Source organism: Taeniopygia guttata, chromosome 33, assembly GCF_048771995.1.
Source record: "Taeniopygia guttata chromosome 33, bTaeGut7.mat, whole genome shotgun sequence".
Classification (NCBI taxonomy): domain Eukaryota; kingdom Metazoa; phylum Chordata; class Aves; order Passeriformes; family Estrildidae; genus Taeniopygia; species Taeniopygia guttata.
In genome coordinates, this window is record NC_133058.1 from 725,059 (window position 1) to 745,218 (window position 20,160).

General features: G+C 52.5%; 2 protein-coding genes across 9 annotated transcripts in view; both read right to left on the reverse strand.

The window, feature by feature from the left end:
• Positions 1 to 706: 706 nt before the first annotated feature.
• On the reverse strand, positions 707 to 12,746 carry ETFB (electron transfer flavoprotein subunit beta). 8 transcript variants are annotated; one of them, XM_072920734.1, is made up of 8 exons: positions 12,611 to 12,746; positions 11,398 to 11,556; positions 7,361 to 7,513; positions 6,334 to 6,396; positions 5,410 to 5,568; positions 2,139 to 2,293; positions 1,923 to 1,969; positions 815 to 1,008 (listed from the first exon to the last, which is right to left on the reverse strand). In XM_072920734.1, the coding sequence occupies exons 1-7, from the start codon at positions 12,665 to 12,667 to the stop codon at positions 1,951 to 1,953; spliced, it is 765 nt and encodes a 254-aa protein (XP_072776835.1). In that variant the 5' UTR covers positions 12,668 to 12,746; the 3' UTR covers positions 815 to 1,008; positions 1,923 to 1,950. The 8 variants fall into 8 exon arrangements, with proteins under 8 accessions (XP_072776838.1, XP_072776835.1, XP_072776839.1 ...); XM_072920737.1 differs by lacking the exons at positions 815 to 1,008; positions 1,923 to 1,969 and adding an exon at positions 707 to 769; XM_072920738.1 differs by lacking the exon at positions 1,923 to 1,969 and having other exon boundaries at positions 815 to 1,061; positions 2,156 to 2,293.
• Positions 12,747 to 13,575: 829 nt separating this feature from the next.
• The window catches only part of ATP4A (ATPase H+/K+ transporting subunit alpha), a 34,955-nt gene continuing 28,370 nt past the window's right edge, over positions 13,576 to 20,160 (reverse strand). Inside the window, exons 19-23 of the mRNA XM_072920732.1 lie at positions 18,240 to 18,385; positions 17,005 to 17,138; positions 15,067 to 15,168; positions 14,472 to 14,563; positions 13,576 to 13,810 (exon numbers count right to left, since the gene is read on the reverse strand). Of these exons, the coding sequence (XP_072776833.1) occupies positions 13,782 to 13,810; positions 14,472 to 14,563; positions 15,067 to 15,168; positions 17,005 to 17,138; positions 18,240 to 18,385 (503 nt within the window). The 3' untranslated portion in view covers positions 13,576 to 13,781. The remainder of the gene's footprint in view (positions 13,811 to 14,471; positions 14,564 to 15,066; positions 15,169 to 17,004; positions 17,139 to 18,239; positions 18,386 to 20,160) is intronic.

The window sequence follows — 20,160 nt, forward strand, 5'->3', positions numbered from 1 at the left end:
GCGGACGGCGCGGTGAATCGCGCTCTGATTGGGCGAGGCGGGTGATTGACAGCGCGAGGGGCGGGGCGAGGCGTTGCTTGGCAACCCGGAGGCGCCGTGGGGGAGGTCGGGACGGACTGGGACAAACTGGGATGAACTGGGACAAACTGGGACAAACTGGGATGAACTGGGACGAACTGGGATGAACTGGGACGAACTGGGACCCGCCAGGGCCTGAACTGGGACAAACTGGGACCCGCCAGGGCCTGAACTGGGACAAACTGGGATGAACTGGGACCCGCCAGGGCCTGAACTGGGACAAACTGGGTTATACTGGGATGAACTGGGATGAACTGGGATGAACTGGGACCCGCCAGGGCCTGAACTGGGACAAACTGGGACAGACTGGGATGAACTGGGACAGACTTGGATGAACTGGGACCCGCCAGGGCCTGAACTGGGACAAATTGGGTTATACTGGGACGCACCCACAGCAAAAACCACCCAAAACCAGTAAAAACCAGTAAAACCCACTACAACTGGGCCAGGCCCCGCCCCTTTAAGCCACGCCCCCACAGAACGCAATGACGTCATTGAACTGGCCACGCCTTTATTGGGATGAACTGGGAGGCACTGGGGGGAACTGGGCCAGACTGGGACGGACTGGGAGGGATTGGGGGGAACTGGGAGGGACTGGGACGGACTGGGATGAACTGGGACAGACTGGGAAGGCACTGGGAAGGCACTGGGATGAACTGGTCTGAACTGGTGTCAGATGCGTCCGGCGTGCCTCAGTTTCCCCAATAAGCTCTCCACGCTCTGTACAGCACTGGGATGAACTGGGATGAACTGGGATGAACTGGGGTTGAACTGGGAAGGCACTGGGATGAACTGGGAGCACTGGTGTGTCAGATGCGTCCGGCGTGCCTCAGTTTCCCCACCAAGCTCTCCACGCTCTGTACAGCACTGGGATGAACTGGGATGAACTGGGACAGCACTGAGGTTAAACTGGGAAGGCACTGGGGTTGAACTGGGACAAACTGGTGTCAGATGCGTCCGGCGTGCCTCAGTTTCCCCAGCAGGCTCTCCACGCTCTGTACAGCACTGGGATGAACTGGGACGGACTGTGATGAACTGGGATGAACTGGGGTTAAACTGGGAAGGCACTGGGATGAACTGGGAGTACTGGTGTGTCAGATGCGTCCGGCGTGCCTCAGTTTCCCCAATAACCTCTCTACGTTCTGTACAGCACTGGGACAAACTGGGATGGACTGGGATGGACTGGGATGAACTGGGACAGCACTGGGGTTGAACTGGGACAAACTGGGAAGGCACTGGGATGAACTGGTCTGAACTGGCGGGTCAGATGCGTCCGGCGTGCCTCAGTTTCCCCAATAAGCTCTCCACGCTCTGTACAGCACTGGGACAAACTGGGACGAACTGTGATGAACTGGGATGAACTGGGATGAACTGGGAAGGCACTGGGAAGGCACTGGGGATGAACTGGGACAAACTGGTGTCAGATGCGGCCGGCGTGCCTCAGTTTCCCCAGCAGGCTCTCGATGCTCTGTACAGCACTGGGATGAACTGGGATGAACTGGGACGGCACTGGGGTTAAACTGGGAAGGCACTGGGGTTAAACTGGGACAAACTGGTCTGAACCGGTGTCAGATGCGTCCGGCGTGCCTCAGTTTCCCCAGCAAGCTCTCGATGCTCTATACAGCGCTGGGATGAACTGGGACGGACTGGGATGAACTGGGAAGGCACTGGGGCAGCACTGGGGTTAAACTGGGAAGGCACTGGGACAAACTGGTCCAAACTGGTGTCAGATGCGTCCGGCGTGCCTCAGTTTCCCCACCAAGCTCTCCACGCTCTATACAGCACTGGGACAAACTGGGACGGACTGTGATGAACTGGGATGAACTGGGGTTGAACTGGGATGGACTGGGATGAACTGGGAGTACTGGTGTGTCAGATGCGTCCGGCGTGCCTCAGTTTCCCCAGCAGGCTCTCCACGCTCTATACAGCACTGGGATGAACTGGGATGAACTGGGATGAACTGGGATGAACTGGGAAGGCACTGGGGTTGAACTGGGATGAACTGGGAAGGCACTGGGATGAACTGGTCTGAACTGGTGTGTCAGATGCGTCCGGCGTGCCTCAGTTTCCCCACCAAGCTCTCCACGCTCTCCACCTTCTCCCCGCCCGCCCTCGGGGGCGGCTCCTGCAGCTGCAGCAGCCGCAGCCGGGGGGGCCCCGCCGGCACCCCCAGATCGGCCGCCGGCACCACCTCCAGCGGCTTCTTCTTCGCCTTCTGCAGCACCAAAAGCACAATCAAAAAATAAAATTTTTTAATATTTTTTTGGGGGAAATTTTGGTATTTTTTAAGGAATTTTTTGGGATTTTTTGAGAATTTTTTGGGATTTTTTTGAGAATTTTTTGATGATTTTTTGAGAATTTTTGATGATTTTTTGAGAATTTTTTGATGATTTTTTGAGAATTTTTTGGGGATTTTTTTTTCAATTTTTTTCAATTTTTTTTCCTTTAATTTTTTGATATTATTTGAGAATTTTTTTGTGATTTTTTGAGAATTTTTGATGATTTTTTGAGAATTTTTGGGGATTTTTTTTCAATTTTTTAAAAATTTTTTTTAAATTTTTTGATATTATTTAAGACCTTTTTTGACTTTTTAAACATTTTTTAGGATTTTTTTGGGAATTCTTAGGATTTTTTGAGAATTTTTAGAGATTTTTTTTAAACTTTATGAGATTTTTTTTTTTTTGAACTATTTTGTAGGATTTTTTAGGGTTTTTGGGGGGATTTTTTTGAGATTTTTTTGGGGGAATTCTGGGATTTTCTTAGAGATTTTTTGGAATTTTTTGGGGGGATTTTCTTTGGTTTTTTAGGGATTTTTTTAGGAATTTTTGGGACTGTTTTGGGGCTTTTTAAGAATTTTTTTTCGGGGCGGAAAATTTCTTGGAATTTCTGGGGGATTTCTTTTCAGGAGATTTTAGAAAATTTTTAGGATTTTTTTTGGTGATTTTTCAGGGGTTTGGGGGGGATTTTTTTCAGGAATTTTTTTTTTTAGGAATTTTTTGAAGACTTTTTGAGGAGTTTTTAGGAATTTTTTTAGGGATTTATTGGGATTTTTTTTTTAATATTTTTGGGGTTTTTGGGATTATTTAAGGAATTTTTAAGGAATTTTTTTAGGATTTTTTCAGGTTTTTATTTTTTTTTTTCAGATCTTTTTTTTTGCTTTTTTTGGGGATTTAGTTTGATTTTTCAGGGAATCATTTTGGGAATCCCCGGGGAATTTTGGGAACACTCCTGGGATTTAGGGAAATCCCAGGAATTTTGGTAATTCCCAAAAATTTAGGAAGGATCCCATTCCCAAGTGTCAGGACAACAGGTCTACCCCCATTGCGCCCTATGGGAACCACGGCAAATTTTGGGGAATTTCGGGAATTTTGGGGAATTTCCTGGGATTCTGGGGCTCCTGGGGAATTTGGGGAACATCCCTGGATTTGGGGAAAAGTCTTGGAATTTGGGGAAACCGCAGGAATTTTGGGAAGATCCCACTCCCATTGATGCCAGGCATAGCGGACAACAGGTCTACCCCCATTGGACCTTATGGGAAAATCATGAATTTTGGGGAATTTGGGGAATTTTGGGGAATTTCCTGGAATTTTAGGGACTTGGGAGAGCCCCATAAATTTGGGGAACACCCCTGAAATTTGGGGGATCCCATAAATTTTGGGAAAACACCATTCCTTATAACCCCAGGTGTTGGGACAACAGGTTGACCCCCATTGCGCCCTATGGGAACCACCACGAATTTTGGGGCATTTCGGGAATTTTGAGGAATTTCCTGGGATTCTGGGGCTCCTGGGGAATTTGAGGAACATCCCTGGATTTGGGGAAAAGTCTTGAAATTTGGGGGATCCCATAAATTTTGGGAAAATGCCATTCCCTATAACCACAGGTGTTGGGACAACAGGTCTACCCCCATTGTGCCCTATGGGAACCACCACGAATTTTGAGGAATTTTGGGGAATTTCCTGGAATTTTAGAGACTTGGGAGAGCCCCATAAATTTGGGGAACAGCCCTGAAATTTGGGGGATCCCGTAAATTTGGGAAATGCCATTCCCTATAACCACAGGTGTTGGGACAACAGGTCTAACCCCATTGCGGCCTATGGGAACCACCGCGAATTTTGGGGAATTTTGGGAATTTTGAGGAATTTCCTGGGATTCTGGGGCTCCTGGGGATTTGGGGAACATCCCTGAATTTGGGAAAAAGTCTTGAAATTTGGGGGAACCGCAGAAATTTTGGGAAAATCCCACTCCCATTGATCCCAGGCATAGCGGACAACAGGTCGACCCCCATTGCGCCCTATGGGAAAACCACGAATTTTGAGGAATTTTGGGAATTTTGGGGAATTTCCTGGAATTTTAGGGATTTGGGAGAGCCCCATAAATTTGGGGAACAGCCCTGAAATTTGGGGGACCCCGTAAATTTTAGGAAAACACCATTCCTTATAACCCCAGGTGTTGGGACAACAGGTCTACCCCCATTGCGGCCTATGGGAACCACCACGAATTTTGGGGAATTTCGGGAATTTTGGGGAATTTCCTGGGATTCTTGGGCTCCTGGGGATTTGGGGAGTATCCCTGGATTTGGGGAAAAGTCTTGGAATTTGGGGGAACCCCAGGAATTTTGGGAAGATCCCATTCCCATTGATGCCAGGCATAGCGGACAACAGGTCTACCCCCATTGGACCTTATGGGAAAACCATGAATTTTGAGGAATTTTGGGGAATTTCCTGGAATTTTAGGGATTTGGGAGAGCCCGATAAATTTGGGGAAAACCTCTGAAATTTGGGGGAATCTCGTAAATTTTGGGAAAACGCCATTCCCTATAACCCCGGTGTTGGGACAACATGTCTACCCCCATTGCGGCCTATGGGAACCACCGCGAATTTTGGGGAATTTCGGGAATTTTGAGGAATTTCCTGGGATTCTGGGGCTCCTGGGGATTTGGGGAACATCCCTGGATTTGAGGAAAAGTCTTGGAATTTGGGGGAACCCCAGGAATTTTGGGAAGATCCCATTCCCATTGATGCCAGGCATAGCGGACAACAGGTCTACCCCCATTGCGCCCTATGGGAAAACCACGAATTTTGAGGAATTTTGGGAAGTTTGGGGAATTTTTGGGAATTTTAGGGACTTGGGAGAACCCCATAAATTTGGGGAACAGCCCTGAAATTTGGGGGATTGCGTAAATTTTAGTAAATGCCATTCCCTATAACCCAGGTGTTGGGACAACAGGTCTACCCCCATTGCGCCCTATGGGAACCACGGCGAATTTTGGGGAATTTTGGGAATTTTGGGAATTTTTGGGGAATTTAGGGAATTCCGAGGAGCACGCACCATGATGTTGGGCAGCGTGGCGTAGCGCGGCTCGTTGAGGCGCAGGTCGGCCGTCAGCACCGCCGGCAGCCGCAGCCGCAGCGTCTCCAGGCCCCCGTCCACCTCCCGCTGCACCTGCACCGCCCCCGGCTCCAGCGACACCCGCGAGGCGAACGTGCCCTGCGGGACGGACTGGGATGGACTGGGAGGGACTGGGAGGGACTGGGAGGGACTGGGAGGGACTGGGAGGGACTGGGAGGGACTGGGATGGATGGGGAGGGGACTGGGAGGGACTGGGAGGGACTGGGAGGGACTGGGATGGACTGGGACCGGACCAGTATGGACTGAGATCACACCAGTATGGACTGGGACCAGTATGGACTGGGACGGGACCAGTATGGACTGGGACCAGTAAGAATGGGGATGGGACCAGTTTGGGCTGGGGACAGGACCAGTTTGATCTGGGACGGGACCGGGATGGACTGGGACCAGTATGGACTGGGCTGGGACCGGTATGGACTGGGACGGGACCAGTATGGACTGGGATGGGACCAGTATGGACTGGGATGGGACCAGTATGGATTGGGACAGGACCAGTTCGGACTGGGACGGGACCAGTATGGGCTGGAACAGGACTAGTATGGACTGGGACCAGTATGGACCAGTTTGGACTGGGACGGGACCAGTTTGGAGCAGGCCCAGCCCCATTTGGGATACATATATCCCACAGTGCCCCGCGGTTTGGGCGGATGTATCCCACGATGCCCCGCGGTTTGGGGGCGGATGTATCCCACAATGCCCCGCGGTTTGGGCGGATGTATCCCATGATGCCCCGCGGTTTGGGCGGATGTATCCCACAATGCCCCGCGGTTTGGGCGGATGTATCCCATGATGCCCCGCGGTTTGGGCGGATGTATCCCATGATGCCCCGCGGGCGCGGCCTACCTGCGGCCAGTCCAAGATGGCGGCCAGGATCTGCCCGGTCTGGTTGCAATCGTCATCGATGGCCTGGGGGGGGGAAAAGCCGATCGATAGGGGATCGATAGGGGATCGATAGGGGGATCTGTGCGGGATTCACCCTCCCCGGGGCTGGGGGAGCGGCCTGGGGGGGATCTATAGGGGATCAATGGGGTCAATAGGGGATCAATAGGGACCTATGGATGATCGATAAGGGTTTATAGGGATCAACAGGGATCAATGGGATTCTATCGGGATCTATAGGGGATCAATAGGGGATCAATAGGAGATCTAGAGGGATCAATAGGGGAGTCTATAGAGTCCCATAGGGATCAATAAGGACCAATGGGAGTCTATAAGGATCTATAGCGAATCAATAGGGATCTATAGGGATCAATAAGAGTTCTATAGGTTTCTATAGGGGATCCATAGGGATCAATAGAGAAGCAACAGGTAATCTATAGGGATCTGTAGGGATCAATAAGGATCAATAAGGATCAATAGGGGATCAATAAAGATCAATAGGGTTCCATAGGGTTCCACAGATTCCTATAGAGGATCCATAGGGATCAATAGGATTCTATAGGGAATCCATAGGGCTTAACAGGGAACCAATAGGGAGCCGATAGGGGATCAATAGGGGATCAATAGGGATCAATAGGGATCAATAGAGAATCAATAGGGATCAATAGGGTTCCATAGGGTTCCACAGATTCCTATAGGGGATCAATAGGATTCTGTAGGGTACCCATAGGGCTTACCAGGGAACCAATAGGGAGCCAATAGGGGATCAATAGGGGATCAATAAGGATCAATAGAGAATCAATAGGGATCAATAGGGTTCCATAGGGTTCCATAGGGTTCCACAGGTTCCTATAGGGGATCCATAGAGATCAATAGGATTCTGTAGGGTACCTATAGGGCCTAACAGGGAACCAATAGGGAGCCAATAGGGAGCCAATAGGGAACCAATAGGGAGCCGATAGGGGATCAATAGTGATCAATACTGCCCCACCTGCTTGCCCAGCAGCACCAGCTGCGGCTGCAGCCGCCGGGCCAGCGCCGCCAGAGCCACGGCCACTTCCCGGGGCCCCGCGGCCGCGCCCTCGGCCAGCTCGGCCAGAACCGCCCGGTCAGCGCCCATGGCCAGGGCCGTGCGCAGCGTCTCCTGCGGGGAGCAAGGGGTTAATGGAACGGGATTGCCGGAATTCACCCCAAAACGGCACAAAAATACCCAAAAAATAACCCAAAAATAACCCGAAATTCAAGGTCTCCTGCGGGGAGCAAGGGGTTAATGAAACGGGCCAAAATTGCTGAAATTCACACCAAAAAATACCCAAAAAAACCCCAAAAATAACCCGAAATTCAAGGTCTCCTGCGGGGAGCAAGGGGTTAATGAAATGGGCTGGAATTGCCGAAATTTACCCCAAAAATGGCGCAAAAATACCCAAAAATGGCCAAAAAATACCCAAAAAACCTCCAAAATAACCCAAAATTCAAGGTCTCCTCCGGGGAGGAAGGGGTTAATGGAACGGGCCGGAATTGCTGAAATTCATTCCAAAAACGGCACAAAAATACCCAAAAATGGCCAAAAAATACCAAAAAAATACCCAAAAATAACCCGAAATTCAAGGTCTCCTGCGGAGAGGAAGGGGTTAATGAAATGGGCCAAAATTGCTGAAATTTACCCCAAAAACGGCACAAAAATGGCACAAAAATACCCAAAAATAACCCGAAATTCAAGGTCTCCTGCGGGGAGCAAGGGGTTAATGAAACGGACCGAAATTGCCAAAATTCACCCCAAAAATGGCCAAAAAATACCCAAAAATAACCCGAAATTCAAGTTCTCCTGCGGGGAGCAAGGGGTTAATGGAACGGGCCAGAATTGCTGAAATTTACCCCAAAAAATACCCAAAAATAACCCAAAAATAACCCGAAATTCAAGGTCTCCTGCGGGGAGCAAGGGGTTAATGGAATGAGCCAAAATTGCTGAAATTCACCCCAAAAATGGTCAAAAACGGCACAAAAACGGCACAAAAATAACGCGAAATTTAAGGTCTCCTGCGGGGAGCAAGGGGTTAATGGAACGGGATTGCCGAAATTCACCCCAAAAACGGCACAAAAATGGCCAAAAATGGCACAAAAAAACCCCAAAAATACCCAAAAATAACCCGAAATTCAAGGTCTCCTGCGGGGAGGAAGGGGTTAATGAAACAGGCCTGAATTGCTGGAATTCACCCCAAAAATGGTCAAAAACGGCACAAAAATACCCAAAAAAACCCAAAAATAACCCGAATTCAAGGTCTCCTGTGGGGAGCAAGGGGTTAATGGAATGGGCCAAAATTGCTGAAATTTACCCCAAAAACGGCACAAAAATACCCAAAAAATACCCAAAAATAACCCAAAATTCAAGGTCTCCTGCGGGGAGCAAGGGGTTAATGGAACAGGCCGGAATTGCCGGAATTCACCCCAAAAATGGTCAAAAACGGCACAAAAACGGCACAAAAATACCAAAAAAATACCCAAAAATAACCCGAAATTCAAGGTCTCCTGCGGGGAGCAAGGGGTTAATGAAACGGGCCGGAATTGCCAAAATTAACCACAAAAAATACCCCAAAACCCCCCAAAATAACCCAAATTCAAGGTCTCCTGCGGGGAGCAAGGGGTTAATGGAACGGGCCAAAATTGCTGAAATTTACCCCAAAAAATACCCCAAAACCCCCCAAAATAGCCCGAAATTCAAGGTCTCCTGCGGGGAGCAAGGGGTTAATGAAATGAGCCAAAATTGCTGAAATTTACCCCAAAAACGGCACAAAAATGGCACAAAAACGGCACAAAAATACCCAAAAAAACCCCAAAAATACCCAGAAATAACCCGAAATTCAAGGTCTCCTGCGGGGAGCAAGGGGTTAATGAAATGAGCCAAAATTGCCAAAATTCACACCAAAAATGGCCAAAAACGGCACAAAAAAACCCCAAAAATAACCCGAAATTCAAGGTCTCCTGCGGGGAGCAAGGGGTTAATGAAACAGGCTGAAATTGCTGAAATTCACCCCAAAAATGGCCAAAAAATACTCAAAAAACCCCAAAAATAACCCGAAATTCAAGGTCTCCTGCGGGGAGCAAGGGGTTAATGGAACGGGCCAAAATTGCTGAAATTTACCCCAAAAAATACCCCAAAACCCCCCAAAAATAACCCGAAATTCAAGGTCTCCTGCGGGGAGCAAGGGGTTAATGGAATGAGCCAAAATTGCTGAAATTTACCCCAAAAATGGCCAAAAACGGCACAAAAACGGCACAAAAATACCCAAAAAAACCCCAAAATAACCCGAAATTCAAGGTCTCCTCCGGGGAGGAAGGGGTTAATGAAATGGGCCAAAATTGCTGAAATTTACCCCAAAAACGGCACAAAAATGGCACAAAAACGGCACAAAAATACCCAAAAATAACCCGAAATTCAAGGTCTCCTGCGGGCAGCAAGGGGTTAATGAAATGGAACAGGATTGCCGAAATTCACCCCAAAAACGGCACCAAAATGGCACAAAAACGGCACAAAAATACCCAAAAAATACCCAAAAATAACCCAAATTCAAGGTCTCCTGCGGGGAGCAAGGGGTTAATGGAATGGGCCAGAATTGCTGAAATTCACCCCAAAAACGGCCAAAAAAATACCCAAAAATAACCCGAAATTCAAGGTCTCCTGCGGGGAGCAAGGGGTTAATGGAATGAGCCAAAATTGCCGGAATTCACCCCAAAAATGGTCAAAAACAGCACAAAAACGGCACAAAAATACCCAAAAAATACCCAAAAATAACCTGAAATTCAAGGTCTCCTGCGGGGAGCAAGGGGTTAATGAAATGGGCCAGAATTGCTGAAATTTACCCCAAAAATGGCACAAAAATACCCAAAAATGGCCAAAAAATACCAAAAAAATACCCAAAAATAACCCGAAATTCAAGGTCTCCTGCAGGGAGCAAGGGGTTAATGGAATGGGCCAAAATTGCCAAAATTCACCCCAAAAACGGCACAAAAATACCCAAAAAACCCCCAAAAATAACCCGAAATTCAAGGTCTCCTGCGGGGAGCAAGGGGTTAATGGAATGGGCCGGAATTGCTGAAATTCACCCCAAAAATGGCCAAAAACGGCACAAAATGGCAAAAAAAACCCCCAAAAATAACCCAAAAAGACGCCACCAAATTACTCCAAAAATATGCCAAAAAAAATATTTTTAATGCCCCAAGAATGCCAAAAAACATCCCCAAAATAAACAACCAAAAAAATGCCCCAAATGCCCAAAATATCCCCCAAAAATGCCCCAAAAATAGCAAAAAAAAAAAAAAAGGCTCGAAATTACGCCAAAAAAATGCCCAAACTCCCCACTTTTCCCCAATTTGCCTCAGTTTCCCCCCATTTTCCCTCCATTTTCCCTCATTTTGTCCCGTTTTTTCCCTGTTTTTCCCCCATTTCCCCCCCAGGTGTGCCCAGGTACCCCCAGGTGTGCCCAGGTGTGCCCAAACCCCAAACTTTCCCCCAATTTGCCACATTTCCCCCTCAATTTTCACCGTTTTTCTCCGTTCTTTCCCCCGTTTTTTCCCCATTTTTTCCCCATTTTTCCCCTTTTCCCCCCCAGGTGTGCCCAGGTACCCCCAGGTGTGCCCAAACCCCAAAATTTCCCCCAATTTCCCCCATTTTCCCTCCATTTTCCCCCCATTTTCCCGTTTTCCCCAGGTTTTTTCCCCCATTTTCCCCATTTCCTCCCCAGGTGTGCCCAGGTGTGCCCAAACCCCAAAATTCCCCCAATTTCCCCCATTTTCTCCCCAATTTCCCTCAATTTTTCTCCATTTTCCCCCATTTTTCCCTGTTTTTTCCCCAATTTCTCCCCCCGAGGTGCCCCCAGGTGTGCTCAAACCCCAAAATTCTCCCAATTTGCCTCAGTTTCTCTCCAATTTTCCCCATTTTCCCCTCAATTTTCACCGTTTTTCTCCGTTTTTTCCCCGTTTTTCCCCGTTTTTTCCTCCCAGGTGCCCCCAGGTGTGCCCAGGTGCCCTCACCTGGCTGGCCTTGGTGCCCAGCGTTGCCACCACCACCTCTGTGGCAGCTCCGGCCTCGCGCAGGCGCACGGCCTCCTCCAGCGCGATCTCGCAGAAAGGGTTCAGCGAGTGCTTCACGCCCTGCGTCTGCACCGCCGCCCCGCCCGGCGCCACCCGCACCTGCCGGGCACACCTGGGCAGGTGAGCATGTCCCGGTGCCACGGGGAGGGGATTTGGGGTCTTTTTTGGGGATTTTTTGGTGTTTTTTTGGGGTTTTTTGGGGATTTTTTGGGGGGTTTGGGGGCTTGGTAAGTGGGCAAAGGTTGGTACAGGTGTGCCCAGGTGTACCCAGGTGTGCCCAGGTGTGCCCTCTCCACCCTAAACTGAAAATTATCTCAAGATTTTGGGATTTTTTTGTGGAATTTCGGATTTTTTTGGGGTGTTTTTTGGGGAATTTTGGTGATTTTAGGGGGGTTTGGCGGGTTGGTAGGTGGGCACAGGTGGGCACAGGTGTGCCCAGGTGAGTTCTCTCCACCCCAAACTGAAAATTAACTCAGGATTTTGGGATTTTTGGGGTTTTCTTGGGGGGATTGGGAGGAATTTGGGGTTTTTGGGTGGATTTGAGGGAGTTTTAGGGGATTTTGGGGGTTGACGGGGGGGTAAAGGTGTGCCCAGGTGTGCCCAGGTGAGTTCTCTCCACCCCAATCTAAAAATGGTCCCAGGACTTTGGGATTTTTTGGGGTTGTTTGGCTTTTTTTGCTGGTTTTTGCTGGTTTTTGGGTACTTTTTCTTTTTGAGGGATTTTTTTTGGGGGGGGTTGGGTGTTTTTTGGGGTTTTTTGGGATTTTTGGGGTTTTTTTCGGGGTTTTTGGGGGTATTTCGGGGGTCACGCGGGGGGAGGGGTTTGGGGGTTTGGGGGTGCCCAGGTGTGCCCAATACACTAAAAATTATCTCAGGATTTTTGCATTTTTGGGTTTTTTGGGACTTTTGGGGGTTTTTTTGTGTTTTCTGGTGTTTTATAGATATTTTTGTGCTTTTTTAGTGTTTTTGAGGGGATTTTTTGGGGTTTTTTGTGTTTTTTTGCTGGTTTTTGCTGTTTTTTCGCATTTTTTTCGGGTTTTTTTTGGGGATTTCGGGGGATTTCGGGGTTCCAGCGGTGGGAGGGGGTTGGTGGGTGCCCGGGGGTGCCCGGGGGTGCCCAGGTGTGCCCAGGTGTGCCCAGGTGTGCCCTTACCTTGACGGCGAAGTCAATGACGCGCTTGACCCCCACGAGCACGCGCAGCGCCGCCATTGCTGCCCCGCTGGCCACGCCCACAACGCGGAAACCACGCCCACAATCTCTCCTCCCATTACGTCATCGCCAGTTGCGCCACGCCCACCGTAACGTCGTCCTTGCGGACAAGCCACGCCCATTATGCAAATATGAACCGAAACCACGCCCCCTGACGTAATTCGCCGTCAAGGGGCGTGGCCTCGACGCGTCACGTGACGGGAAGAGGCGCCCGGGCCGAATTTTTGGGGTTTTTTTGGGGATTTTTCGGGGGTTTTGGCGGATTTTGGGGATTTTTGGGGGGGTTTGGAAATGTTTGGGGATTTTTTATATTTTTGGGGACATTTGGGATTTTGGGGGATTTCTAGGGTGATTTTTTGGGATTTCTTGGGGGTTTTTGGCAATTTTTAGGATTTTGGGGGTTTTGGGGGGTTTGGGGGTTTTTCTTTGGGATTTTGGGGGTTTTGGGGGATTTAGGGGATTTTTCTGGGGATTTTTGGGCGTTTTGGGGATTATTTTGTGGGGGGTGGGTTTCTTTGTGTTTTTGGTAGTTTTGGGGGGATTTTTTGGTAATTTTTGCAGGTTTTTCTTTTGGTTTTGGGTTTTTTGGCATTTCTGCGGTTTTGGGTTTTTTTTGGAAATTTTTGGGATTCTGGGGGGATTTTTTTGGGCCTTTGTTAATGTTTTGGTATTTTTTTTTTTTACTTTTTTGGGGGGGATTTTTTGGGGGGTTGTTGGGATTTTTTTTTTTAATTTTTTGGGGTTCCGGGGGAGTTTTTTGTGATTTGTTTTTTTTTTTTCGTGTTTTTTTGGTGTTTTTTTATGTATTTAGTGTTTTTTGGGTTTTTGTGATTTTTTTGGTGATTTCTTGGTGACCTTTTGGGTTTTTTTGGGTCGTTCCACGAGCAATAAACACCTGCACACACCTGGCCGAGTCACCTGTGCCTTTATTTGGGGGGGTGGGGGAGGGGATCGAGTCCAGGGGTGGGGGGAGGGGCCCAGGTGTGCCCAGGTGTGCCCAGGTGAGTTCCAGGTGTGCCCAGGTGAGGTCCAGGTGTGCCCAGGTGAGTTCCAGGTGTGCCCAGGTGAGTTCCAGGTGTGCCCAGGTGTGCCCAGGTGTGCCCAGGTGTGTCTCTCAGTAGTAAAGCTCCCGATCCCACCAACCTGAGAGGGAAAATAACCCGGACAGGTGAGGGGGGGCACCCCCAGGTGTGCCCAGGTGCCCCCCAGGTACCCCCCAGGTATCCCCCAGGTACCCCACAGGTGTACCCAGCTGTGCCCAGGTGTGCCCAGGTGTGTCCCCAGGTGCCCCCAGGTGTATCCCAGGTGTGCCCGGGTGTATCCCAGGTGCCCCCAGGTGCTCCAGGTGTCCCCAGGTGTGTGCCCAGGTGTGTCACTCACTGCCCAGGTGTATCCCAGGTGCCCCCAGGTGTGCCCCAGGTGTGTTCTCAGGTGCCCCAGCTGTGCCCAGGTGTGTCACTCACTGCCCGGGTGTATCCCAGGTGTGTGCCCAGGTGCCCCAGGTGTGCCCAGGTGTATCCCAGGTGCCCCCAGGTGCCCCCAGGTGCCCCCAGGTGTGCCCAGGTGTGTCACTCACTGCCCGGGTGTCTCCCAGATGTGCCCAGGTGTGCCCAGGTGTGTGCCCACGTCTGCCCAGGTGTGCCCAGGTGCCCCAGGTGTGTCACTCACTGCCCAGGTGTATCCCAGGTGTATCCCAGGTGTGCCCCAGGTGTGCCCCAGGTGTGTCACTCACTGCCCGGGTGTATCCCAGGTGTATCCCAGGTGTATCCCAGGTGTGCCCCAGGTGCCCAGGTGTGTCACTCACTGCCCGGGTGTCTCCTCACGCCGAGTTTCCGGATCTCGTCGTAGACGAGGATGAGGAGCCCGAAGGGCATCGGCACCAACCACCACTGGAACCTGCGGGGCACACCTGGGCAGGTGAGCTGGCTGTGCCCAGGTGTGCCCCAGGTGTGCCCAGGTGTGCCCCGGTGTGCCCAGGTTTGCCCCAGGTGCCCCCAGGTGTGTGGGGGTTTGTGCCCAGGTGATTTTGGGGATTCCCAGGTGTGCCCAGGTGTGCCCCAGGTGTGCCCCAGGTGTGCCCAGGTGTGCCCCAGGTGTGCCCCAGGTGTGCCCAGGTGTGCCCAGGTGTGCCCCAGGTGTGCCCCAGGTGTGCCCAGGTGTGCCCCAGGTGTGCCCAGGTGTGCCCAGGTGTGCGGGGGGCGGTGCCCAGGTGTTTTTGGGGGTTCCCAGCTGTGCCCAGGTGTGCCCCAGGTGCCCCCAGGTGTGCGGGGGATGGTGCCCAGGTGGTTTTGGGGTTCCCAGGTGTGCCCAGGTGTGCCCAGGTGTGCCCCAGGTGTGAGGGGGGCAGTGCCCAGGTGATTTTGGGGGTTCCCAGGTGTGCCCAGGTGTTTCGGGCTCACCTGATGGGCATGAAGTTGAAGACGTTGGGCATCCCCGGGCAGTAGCAGAGGAAGCAGCCGATGCACACCTGGAACACGATGGCCACCAGCAGGGTCCGGTTCCTGCAACACACCTGAGTGTCACCTGTGTGATGTCACCTGTGTGAGCTGTGTCACCTGTGTGAGCTGTGTCACCTGTGTGACATCACCTGTGTCACCTGTGTGAGCTGCTACCTGTGTCACCTGTCTGTGACATCACCTGTGATGTCACCTGTGCTACCTGTGTCACCTGGAACATGGCCACCAGCAGGGTCCGGTTCCTGCAACGCACCTGAGTGTCACCTGTGTGACGTCACCTGTGTGACATCACCTGTGTGAGCTGCTACCTGTGTCACCTGTGTCACCTGAGCTACCTGTGTCACCTGGAACATGATGGCCACCAGCAGGGTCCGGTTCCTGCAACGCACCTGAGTGTCACCTGTGTGACCTCACCTGTGTCACCTGTGTGACATCACCTGTGTGACATCACCTGTGCCACCTGTGTCACCTCTGGGAGCTGTGTCACCTGTGTGAGCTGCTACCTGTGTCACCTGTGACATCACCTGTGTGACATCACCTGTGTGACATCACCTGTGCCACCTGTGTCACCTGTGGTGTCACCTGTGTGAGCTGCTACCTGTGTCACCTGTCTGTGACATCACCTGTGATGTCACCTGTGCTACCTGTGTCACCTGGAACACGGCCACCAGCAGGGTCCGGTTCCTGCAACGCACCTGAGTGTCACCTGTGTGACGTCACCTGTGTGACATCACCTGTGTGACGTCACCTGTGTCACCTGTGACGTCACCTGTGTGATGTCACCTGTGTCACCTGTGTGACGTCACCTGTGCTACCTGTGTCACCTGTGTGAGCTGTGTCACCTGTGTGAGCTGCTACCTGTGTCACCTGTGCTACCTGTGTCACCTATGACATCACCTGTGACACCTGAGCCACCTGTGTCACCTCTCTGTGACATCACCTGTGACACCTGAGCTACCTGTGACACCTGTGTCATTACCTGTGTCATCACCTGTGTCACCTGTGTCAACCCAAATTCTCCAATTTCCACCAATTTCCCCCAAATTTTCACCGATTTCCCCCGAATTTTCACCGTTTTTCCCCATTTCCCCTTCCCCAGGTGTGCCCAGGTGCGCCCAGGTGCGCCCAGGTGTCCCCAAATTCTCCAATTTCCAGCAATTTCCCCCAAATTTTCACCTATTTTCCCTGAATTGTCACTGTTTTTCCCCATTTCCCCTTCCCCAGGTGCGCCCAGGTGTGCCCAGGTGCGCCCAGATGCCCCCAGATGTGCCCAGGTGTGCCAGGTGCGCCCAGGTGTCCCCACATTCTCCAATATCCACCGATTTCCCCCAAATTTCCACCTATTTTCCCCAAATTTTCACCAATTTTCCCCGAATTTTCACCATTTTCCCCCATTTCCCCTTCCCCAGGTGTGCCCAGGTGCCCCCAGGTGCGCCCAGGTGTCCCCAAATTATCCAATTTCCACCAATTTCCCCCAAATTTTCACCAATTTTCCCCGAATTTTCACCGGTTTTCCCCATTTCCCCTTCCCCAGGTGTGCCCAGGTGTGCCCAGGTGCCCCCAGGTGTGCCCAGGTGTCCCCAAATTCTCCAATATCCACCGATTTTCCCCAAATTTCCACCAATTTCCCCCAAATTTTCACCGATTTTCCCCAAATTTTCACCATTTTCCCCCATTTCCCCTTCCCCAGGTGCGCCCAGGTGTGCCCAGGTATCCCCAAATTCTCCAATATCCACCGATTTTCCCCAAATTTTCACCGATTTTCCCCGAATTTTCACCGTTTTCCCCCATTTCCCCTTCCCCAGGTGTGCCCAGGTGTGCCCAGGTGTGCCCAGGTGCGCCCAGGTGTGCCCAGGTGCGCCCAGGTGTGCCCAGGTGTACCGGAAGAGCCCCTGCTGCAGCAGGGAGAGCCGGCGCGTCTTGCGGATCAGCACGTCGGCGATCTGGCACACCTCGATGCTGATGAAGAAGACGGTGTAGCAGGTGTACTGCTGGTACCTGCGCTGGGCGAAGGTCTGCGGGCACGGCGCCAGGTGAGCCCAGGTGAGCCCAGGTGTGCCCAGGTGAGCCTCACCGGGCCCAAATCCCACAATTTTCACACGTTTCCCCCCAATTTTCTCTGATTTCCCCCCGATTTCCCCCCATTTTCATCTTTTCCCCCCATTTCCCCACCCCCAGGTGCGCCCAGGTGTGCCCAGGTGTGCCCAGGTATCCCCAAATCCTCCCATTTTCACCCACTTCCCCCCAATTTTCACCAAATTTTCACCGATTTTCCCCAAACTTTCGCCATTTTTCCCCCATTTCCCCCCTCCCAGGTGTGCCCAGGTGTGCCCAGGTGTGCCCAGGTGTGCCCAGGTATCCCCAACCCCTCCCATTTTCACCCATTTCCCCCAAATTTTCACCAAATTTTCACCAATTTCCCCCCAATTTCCCCCCAATTTTCCCCATTTCCCCCCTCCCAGGTGCCGGCAGGTGTGCCCAGGTGAGCCCAGGTGAGCCCAGGTGTGCCCAGGTGTGCCCAGATATCCCCAAATCCTCCCATTTTCACCCACTTCCCCCCAATTTCCACCAAATTTTCACCAATTTTCCCCAAATTTTCTCCATTTTTCCCCCATTTCCCCCCTCCCAGGTGTGCCCAGGTGTGCCCAGGTGTGCCCAGGTGTGCCCAGGTGTCCCCAAATTCTCCCACTTTCAGCAATTTCCCCCCAATTTTCACCAATTTTCCCCAAATTTTTGCCATTTTTGCCTCATTTCCCCCCTCCTGGGTGCCTCCAGGTGTGCCCAGGTGTGCCCAGGTGTGCCCAGGTGTGCCCAGGTATCCCCAAATTCTCCCATTTTCACCCATTTCCCCCCAATTTTCACCGATTTTCCCCAAACTTTTGCTGTTTTTCCCCCATTTCCCCCTCCCAGGTGCTGCCAGGTGTGCCCAGGTGAGCCCAGGTGCCCCCAGGTGTGCCCAGGTATCCCCAACTCCTCCCATTTTCACCCACTTCCCCCCAATTTTCACCAAATTTTCACCAATTTTCCCCGTTTTTTCGCCGTTTTCCCCCATTTCCCCCTCCCAGGTGTGCCCAGGTGTGCCCAGGTGTGCCCAGGTGTGCCCAGGTGTGCCGCACCCACTGCTGGCCGTAGCTGTCCTGCAGCTCCTGCTCGTGCGCGTCCTCCCAGCGCGGGCGCAGCCCCAGGACCAGCAGCGGCCACCAGCCCTCCTGCGCCATGGCCACGAAGTAGTCGGTGAAACCCGCCAGCGACTGGATCACACCTGTGCAGGTACGGACAGGTGAGGGACAGGTGAGCACAGGTGAGCTCAGGTGAGGGACAGGTGAGGGACAGGTGAGGGACAGGTGAGCACAGGTGAGCACAGGTGAGCACAGGTGAGCACAGGTGAGCAGGACAGGTGAGGGACAGGTGAGCTCAGGTGAGGGACAGGTGAGGGACAGGTGAGCACAGGTGAGCACAGGTGAGCACAGGTGAGGGACAGGTGAGGGACAGGTGAGGCACAGGTGAGCACAGGTGAGGGACAGGTGAGGCGCACAGGTATAGGATAGCACAGGTGAGTGACACAGCTCAGGTGAGGCACAGGTGACAGGTGAGACACAGGTGAGCTCAGGTGAGCAGGACAGGTGAGGGACAGGTGAGGGACAGGTGAGCAGGACAGGTGAGCAGGACACCCCTCCTGCGCCATGGCCACGAAGTAGTCGGTGAAACCCGCCAGAGACTGGATCACACCTGTACAGGTACGGACAGGTGAGCACAGGTGAGCACAGGTGAGGGACAGGTGAGGGACAGGTGAGGGACAGGTGAGCTCAGGTGAGGGACAGGTGAGGGACAGGTGAGCTCAGGTGAGGGACAGGTGAGGGACAGGTGAGAGACAGGTGAGGGACAGGTGAGCACAGGTGAGGCACGGGTGAGCTCAGGTGAGCACAGGTGAGGGACAGGTGAGGGACAGGTGAGGGACAGGTGAGCTCAGGTGAGGGACAGGTGAGGCACAGGTGAGCAGGACACCCCTCCTGCGCCATGGCCACGAAGTAGTCGGTGAAACCCGCCAGGGACTGGATCACACCTGTGCAGGTACGGACAGGTGAGCTCAGGTGAGCACAGGTGAGGGACAGGTGAGGGACAGGTGAGGGACAGGTGAGGGACAGGTAGGGACAGGTAGGGACAGGTGAGGGACAGGTGAGGGACAGGTGAGGGACAGGTGAGCACAGGTGAGGGACAGGTGAGGGACAGGTGAGCACAGGTGAGCACAGGTGAGGGACAGGTGAGGGACAGGTGAGCTCAGGTGAGGGACAGGTGAGGGACAGGTGAGCACAGGTGAGGGACAGGTGAGGGACAGGTGAGCACAGGTGAGCACAGGTGAGCACAGGTGAGGGACAGGTGAGCTCAGGTGAGGGACAGGTGAGGGACAGGTGAGGGACAGGTGAGCACAGGTGAGGGACAGGTGAGCACAGGTGAGCAGGACACCCCTCCTGCGCCATGGCCACGAAGTAGTCGGTGAAACCCGCCAGAGACTGGATCACACCTGTGCAGGTGAGCTCAGGTGAGGGACAGGTGAGGGACAGGTGAGCACAGGTGGGGGACAGGTGAGCACAGGTGAGCAGGACAGGTGAGGGACAGGTGAGGGACAGGTGAGGGACAGGTGAGGGGCAGGTGAGCAGGACATCCCTCCTGCGCCATGGCCACGAAGTAGTCGGTGAAACCCGCCAGAGACTGGATCACACCTGAGCAGGTACGGACAGGTGAGCTCAGGTGAGCTCAGGTGAGGGACAGGTGAGGCGCACAGGTATAGGATAGCACAGGTGAGTGACACAGCTCAGGTGAGGCACAGGTGACAGGTGAGACACAGGTGAGCACAGGTGAGGGACAGGTGTGGGACAGGTGAGCTCAGGTGAGCACAGGTGAGCACAGGTGAGGGACAGGTGAGGGACAGGTGAGTGACAGGTGAGTGACAGGTGAGCACAGGTGAGGGACAGGTGAGGGACAGGTGAGCACAGGTGAGCAGGACACCCCTCCTGCGCCACGGCCACGAAGTAGTCG